Raw genomic sequence first — 7775 nt, 5'->3', positions numbered from 1 at the left:
ACGTGGTTATATCTCCCTCACAACATACTAACCAACTCACATCATATTCAGCATGATATAGATATAGTATCATCATCATCCTCAAAAATGACCATCACATTCACATCATTCAGCGTCATCAATGATCATCATTGATACTCGCATCATCATTAAGCACACCGATATATTATTATCTTCGTTATCAGGTACATAAAAGTGTCATCAAAGATCATCATAAACCGATAAACCCACTCCTATCATCATTCAACATGACATCAATGTAATATTATCATCACGAAACATCATCCTCAACAATGATCATACACTTACATCAGGCCAAACAAAAAATAAGTCTGTTGATTGTTACCCGACCGACCCTAATTTGTTTAACCCCCTCCATTAAAAGTCGCGATTTCTATCTCAGACTCTGGTTCCGGTGAAAGACACTTAACAAAACACACGACCTACCGACCCTATTTTTTGCCAATGCAACCCTAAAATGTCATTATATTTTTGGCCTCATCACTCAGTATGATATCAACAAGATTACCATCCTCATCAATGTTTCAGTTGAGAATGAAAATTGAGGTTAAAAACATGTACACTTGCGTACATATTATATCAGAGATTTAAATATATTTAATAATATTTAAATTTCTGGTTAAAACGCGGAAATTTATCTTGACCTTGAAGTGCTCATTGAACATGCCAGAAACTATTGAAAATGTAAGTTTAAGAAAGAATGCGTCTCCGTAGGAAATAGAATGTAAAATAATCGTATCTAACAGTAACGTAACTCCGTTTCTACTCTCACACAACCTCATTGTTTAACACAAGCCTCTAGATTTTAGTATTCGTAAATAAAATAATCAATTGAAATAAAATAGTAATATTTTCGTAATTTCTTGCATACAAAACGTTAAATAGAGATTCTATTACGTTAAAACTTATAATAAAATTATAACCGGAAGTAGTTCTAGTTTTAGTTATTACGTCTGTTGTAACTTCCTGTTTACATTGATGTTGTGCAATTCTGCTGACATCGGCGAAGTTGTGGTATTGCACAAATCTTGTAGGAATCCTGTCATCACGTGAAATCTGCTTACGTTTATATTTTACGGGTTTTTGTAGATGCTGTTATTCGTGAAATAACTCTTGTACAGTTAATATGGTAGATCGGGCGACATAAAATCAGTCCTTTCTGCTGTTCTACAGCGCGATCAGATTTGACCGAATGACAGAGTAAACAATTAAACAGACAAAATCTTAGTTAAAAATAACAAAGAATAAAATAATCGTAATAAAGTTATTTTTAAAGTTAACATGCCCGGGCGAGGCCGAGGGATAAGAGGACGAAGGGGAAGGGGACGTGGATGGGGCCGACATGGCAGGGCTCCCCGAGAGGCGGAAAAGACTCCCAAAGAAGAGGTAGAAATAGCAACAGCTCCCGAAGATTTGGACGTGAACAAGAATGCCAGTAGTTTTTTCATGGGAAATGTGACTTTTGATCAACATTATAAAGGACAAGAAGCTAACAGGGATAGATATGCAGCTGCCATGGAAGCCATGGTTAAAAATGGAGTCGAAATACCGATGAGTAAGTACAACATGACTAAAGATGGAATGGAATCAACACAATGTCGACCGTGTTAGAATGGAATTGTAATTGTTCAATTTGTTGTAAGCCTGTGTTTATGCACTTACAAAAATGTATGTAAAACCAAATACATGTAGTTTACATTAACCTATGTGAATAAAGTGAATAACTAAATGAAATGTGTTATACATAAGAGACAGATTTTAATAAAAAAAAAATCATGAATAGGAAATGTTTTACAAAATGATGTGTTGTCATGGAGACATTAAAACAAATTGCATCATCTTAATTACCAGTCATAACTGTAGAGATGGTGTGATCTTTTGTTTTGTTTTTTATTTTCAAATATATCTTTTATGGTTTCAGATGCCCGCGCCAGGTCCTTAGCAGCTGCCTGGGCGAGAAATGACAGGGAACTGTCTGAATCACTACTGAGTCTGAGAGGTACTTTCGGACTGGTGGAGGTGCTCAAAGCTGTCACCTTACTAGACGCTGGGCGATGTGCACGTACAGTTGAGAAAAGACTAAGACAACTTCAGATTCAGAAGACTCCAATTAAAGGAAAAACGATAGGAAAACTGAAATCCAATCTGGATAATCTGCTGGCGCTGAAAACCACAGCTGGATCAGCAACAGGTTCAGTCAGTAAAGCGGTAAAGAAATGGGTGCAGACCTTAACTGCAGATGAACTAGAATTCTATGCTCTTCATTTCCCAACAGAACCATGGAAAAAACTAGCCGATATTTGCCATTTTAACCCCAAAAAGGTATGTCATATGAAGAGATATTGTATTGTATTCCTAATAAGGCCCTCTTCTCTATTATATAATATTGGTATCATGTATGATCATCATATGTTGTTTCCTATAAATGAAAAAGAGTGTATTTCGGTTGTAGAATAAGGTTCATTTAAATGTATTTTATTGCTTCTTAATTAGTAAATGTAGAAATTCTTTAAATATGTGAAAACTTGTAATTTTACAGGATTTTCACATGTTGCCATGGTTCCTGCCATTCTGTTTTGGAGCAGAAGCACCGGAAGGATCTCTTGCTCTTCACTGTCGAAATGTGACAGAAGAAAATGTCAACGACCTTCTCAAGGAGTACGCTATCCCTTACAGTCACATAAAACCACTCACAAAGAAGCTGACTGACGAGTCCAAAGGTCGAGTGGCAGACAAGGAGGTCAAACTAGACACAGCCTTATGGTACGTGTAGGCATAATTGAATATGCACGAGAAATTGATTTAGAATTAGATGTACAAATAATTCAATTACTAAAGAGACACTGATCAAAAATAACCTGAACAAATCATTCAACCAATGACTTTTTACATTGTAACGTTTCTGATTCGGGTCGATCGCTTGCGACCAGGTAGCTCAATTGGTAGAACACTCCTGCTTGTGGAAATCAAGATATGATTTTAATTTTGAATTAGATTGGATCTCTACACCAAATAAAGAAGGAGCGTTGATTACTTGTGATTTGTATGCAGAAATTACATAATTTTTGGAAACATATATATTCATGATGTTATTGTTCTCACAAAAAATGGAATAATTAACAATCACTAACTGCATAAAAGAGTAGGTAACTCAGTAATAGGTAAATGCAGAATATTAGACAAGTCGTTTTAGTTTCTGATTGCACCAGTTTGTATTATGTAGGATTCATTAGCTGACGTTACTTGTATTTCCTTGTAGGTACTATGAAGATCTGCAGTGTAAGGAAGTTGACCAGGCTATTCAAGCCAGACTGGACGCTGGTCATAAGGTCACTCTGGCCACTGGGAAACTGATGGAGCGCATGCTGATCCTGAGGATGATGCGAGAGGGTATGAACCTTGAGTCCATGGATGATACAATCTTTAACTGGGACTGGGAGAGGTTTCCAGATGGACCTGGAAACGTTGAGAGAACCCCAGACCATAGTAAGGCCTCATTCTTCCCAAGCTTACAACTACATGCAGAGAAAAGGCTTCAGGATATCAGGTGAGATTTCAGAGTGTAATCTTTTCCACCTTAATTTTAGCCTGGCTTTTAAAAAAATAAGTGGCAATGGAGGGCGTTAAAAGCTTTCTATTGAAACCTTTAAAATCCATTTGTGAAAAAGTTGAGCTCTAATTCAGGCCAGCAGATTTGATAGCACAGATTAAATTAATTCATCAGAATTAGTATCCTACATATCAAAATACAATTATAAATTGTCTCATCTACAATTTATCTTAAACACAATTTTTGTGAACTTCCAGTCTGCCGTTAGAAGCACCGATAGTTGTCATGGGAGATGCCTCCGGGTCTATGGAAGTCGCGATCAGGACAAGTTCTATCATAGCAGGCATTTTAACAGCTGTCACCTCAGCAAAACTTGTCTTCTTTGACGATTTTAATCGTGAGGCACCATTCTTACCAAAAACTGTGGAGGAAATTTTGAATCTGGCAGTTTCGACTAAAACCGGAGGGGGGACAACTCCAGCTGCCAGTCTGTACCCGTTCTATAAAAACAAGGAGACTGTTAAAACTTTCATCGTGGTAACGGACGAGGAGGAAAATGGAGAAGTGGAGGTGCAGGAAGACGGGGAGCTTAAAAACTATAGGTAAGTATTTAATCCAATTATTTTTACACTCTGAAACATAAGATGTTTTATAATTTAATGGTCTAAAGAAGGAAAAGTCTAAAATCAAAGGAGAAAATCCCCAAAACAAAAGAATTTTTGTTGAACGTTTTTCTGTTGGCATGTTTAAAATAAGAACCTCTTAGCTCCTTCCATTTAATATTAGTTTAGATTTGTATCTCTTTTGTTGTACTCTTGAAATACAATTGCTTTTTATCTGTAAATGATTTGATGAAACATTTTTATCCTTTTCTGTTACAGTTTCTGTCAAGTGTTCAAACGTTACCATGAAGAAGTTTACCCAGCCAAACTTGTGTTTGTGTCCTTCCTCCATCAGACTCAGGATGGACAGATGGTTTCAGAACTCCACGAGGCAGGTTTTAATCCTTTACAGTACAAGTTTGACAGAGATCGGCCAGACCTTTCCAAACTTGATCGAATGTTTGGCCTCATTGCAACAGAGACCTCGTCCTTTGATGAGGAAATGGACCTTATGGAAAAGGCAATCAAATCAGATGGACTGAGAAAAGCATTCGGAAAACTTATGCAGAATGAATCATAATGAAGTGAAATTTTACTACAGATATTTTTGAAAGTCAATGTATACCAGTATTCATAAAAATGTAATTAGATGCTTTAACATATCAATCTTAATTCATTTACTTTCATTTTATTTATTTACATAGGTTGTATTATCCATACTCATGCAAAATATCTTCACCTGAATTAACATGTTTTTTACCTGAATTTTACCAGTCGAGATTATTACCTAATTTTCAGGTGAAATATTAGCTTGACATCAAAAATTATAGACTCTGATACAGGTATTTTACCTTAAAATCACCCGAATTTTACCTGTAATTCAGGTAAAGTTTTACCATCAAACTTTTTTTTATTTCATGCAAGATGTTTACATTTTAAATATTTCTGAAGATTAAGTGATGACCTCTTTACTATAGCAGAAAATCGTGCAATAAAATGTAAATTAGCAGCTTTTTACATATTGATCTAAACTTGTTTTAAAGTCAAAGGAGGCATTTTTATGTTTTTACAGAATTTTTCAGTCCTTAAATGACTTTGTTAACGGAATTATATATTAATATCTTTTAAATGATATTAGATAATGTATGTATGCCTAACTCATTCACCCCTGAAGACACATTTAGGCTCTTCTAAATCAAAGACTAGACCAGTCCATTATGGAATTTCAGGGGTGAAAGAGTTACTAAATCACTGTTAATATCAGTTTAATGTCAGTTATACAATCTCTCAGACTAGTGCTAGAAATGTCTTTATTTCTATATTCCATATTGTTCATATATTTACCGGGTACCGGTAGCTTTATTTTTTGTTAATTTGTTGCATATTTTTAATAAAAAAAATTTCATTGTCACAGTCTTCTGTCTGTTTCACTGTAACATAGTATTGTAATGTGATGATTGATGTGTATGATTTGTTTTCCACATAATTCTATGATTCACTAAAGTCGTCAAGTACATAAAAGAGTGGATAAAAAAAATGATGCAGATGACTTATGCCTCGAGATGTTTGTTATTGTTCTCAATACAGCCTTTCTGACACATACTTGCTCTTCGGATAGCAGATGTACTACTTATTTTCTACCTTATCACAGAGAACATGTGAATTAATTTACCATGTAGTTTCATTTTTCATTTACTTATTTATTTTTGTTTCATTAAATTAACTTTATGACAACTCAATTACTTTTCTTCTGTGTGTTTTCATTTTCTTTGTGTTTCAAAATCGTATTTGACCCGATAAGCGCTCAGGGCGCTTATAAAATTGAAGCAAATAAGCCCAAATAGAACCAAATTTGGATTAGACTTTCATAAACATTGCACAAAGTAAGCCATGAACCAATTTGCAAAAGAAATCAATAACAAAACCTTCACAGTTATTATATCAGTAAAATTGAAGTCTCAAAAAGGGGGACTGAAAGGGCCGAATATGGTAATTAGGCCACATACATATTTCTCTCTTTAAAAATCAATTTTTTTAATTAATTATGCATCATAGATATTTAGAATATCTGTGATGAATGATTATTTAAAAGTGATTTTTTAAGATGAATTAAAATATATTATGCACTGTATTGATCACTTCTCATCATCCCCTGCCCAACGAAGTTGGCGGGGGATATACAAATGGGTTCAGTCCGTCCGTACGAATGGTTTCCGGAGCATAACTCTAAAACCATTAGAGATGTTTCCACAAAACTTCATACACACATTGGTCTTATGGTCTAGTAGTGCCTTTTGCTATTTTTAGGTTTTCATTTTTAGCATTTTTCCGTAACCTTGGAAACATTGCTGAAAATGGCAGATTTTTGTGAAAGAATCGTTTCCGGAGCACAACTCTAAAACCAGCAGAGATATTTCCATGAAACTTCATAGACACATTGTTCTTATGGTCTAGTAGTGCCTTTTGCTATTTTTAGGTTTTCATTTTTTGCATTTTTCCGTAACCATGGAAACATTGCTGAAAATATCATATTTTTGTACCAGGTTCGTTCCGGAGCATAACTCTAAAACCAGAAGAGATATTTCCACGAAACTTCATAGACACATTGGTCTTATGGTCTAGTAGTGCTTTTTGCTATTTTAAGGTTTTCACTTTTTTAAACTTTCTTTCTGTAACCATGGAAACATTGCTGAAAATGGCAGATTTTTGTGAAAGAATCATTTCCGGAGCACAACTGAGTGAACTCTAAAACCAGCAGAGATATTTCCATGAAACTTCATAGACACATTTTATGTAGGACTTCTAATTTTGTATTATGCTTTACTTTTTATTTAATATGCATGCAGTAAAACTCAGATATATCAAACTCAATTACTATGAACATTCACTTAATTCCAATGTAACTCGTCGCTGTTTAAAACAAACAAGAGATCCCAGAGGGATCTTGGCGCCCACCAAAGTTTGATCTACGTCTGACAATGGAAAGAGGGATCTTTTCTCTGCTTTTCAAACTTTTTCAAACATACAACATATATGAAATATGAAACAGATCACCTCATTACTTTTTTAGAAATAGCAGTAACAAACTTCAACTATCAAAATCCAAGATGGCTACCTGTTGGCCATCTTGTTGACCGATCGGTCCTAAGATGCAATATGCACAACTAAGGTCCTAGGGGAACATACATATAAAATTTGAGAGAGATCGCTTCAGTACTTTCTGAGAAATAGCGGTAACAAACTTTAACTATCAAGATCCAAGATGGCGGTCTGGCGGCCATCTTGTTGACCGATCCGTCCCAAAATACATTATGCACAACTAGGGCCCTAGGGGAACCTACAAATGAAATTTGAAAGAGATCCCTTCAGTACTTTCTGAGAAATAGCGGTAACAAACTTTAACTATCAAAATCCAAGATGGTTGCCTGGCGGCCATCTTGTTGACCAATCCGTCCCAAAATGCAATATGCACAACAAGGGCCCTAGGGGAACCTACATATAAAATTTGAGAGAGATCCCTTCAGTACTTTCTGAGAAATAGCGGTAACAAACTTCAATTGTCAAAATCCAAGATGGCGGCCTGGCGGCCATCTTGTTGACCG

At 35.4% G+C, this 7775-nt stretch overlaps 1 protein-coding gene across 1 annotated transcript; it reads left to right on the top strand.

Annotated features, from left to right (window-relative positions):
• The first annotated feature begins 948 nt into the window (after positions 1–948).
• LOC138336689 (uncharacterized) lies at positions 949–5912 on the top strand. The gene is made up of 6 exons (XM_069286233.1): positions 949–1576; positions 1943–2343; positions 2561–2784; positions 3281–3568; positions 3829–4173; positions 4453–5912. The coding sequence occupies exons 1-6, from the start codon at positions 1303–1305 to the stop codon at positions 4751–4753; spliced, it is 1833 nt and encodes a 610-aa protein (XP_069142334.1). The 5' UTR covers positions 949–1302; the 3' UTR covers positions 4754–5912.
• Positions 5913–7775: the final 1863 nt, after the last annotated feature.

Source organism: Argopecten irradians, chromosome 12, assembly GCF_041381155.1.
Source record: "Argopecten irradians isolate NY chromosome 12, Ai_NY, whole genome shotgun sequence".
Lineage (NCBI taxonomy): Eukaryota > Metazoa > Mollusca > Bivalvia > Pectinida > Pectinidae > Argopecten > Argopecten irradians.
Note: the sequence above shows the minus strand (reverse complement) of the source record. Positions and strands in the feature narration are given on the sequence as shown.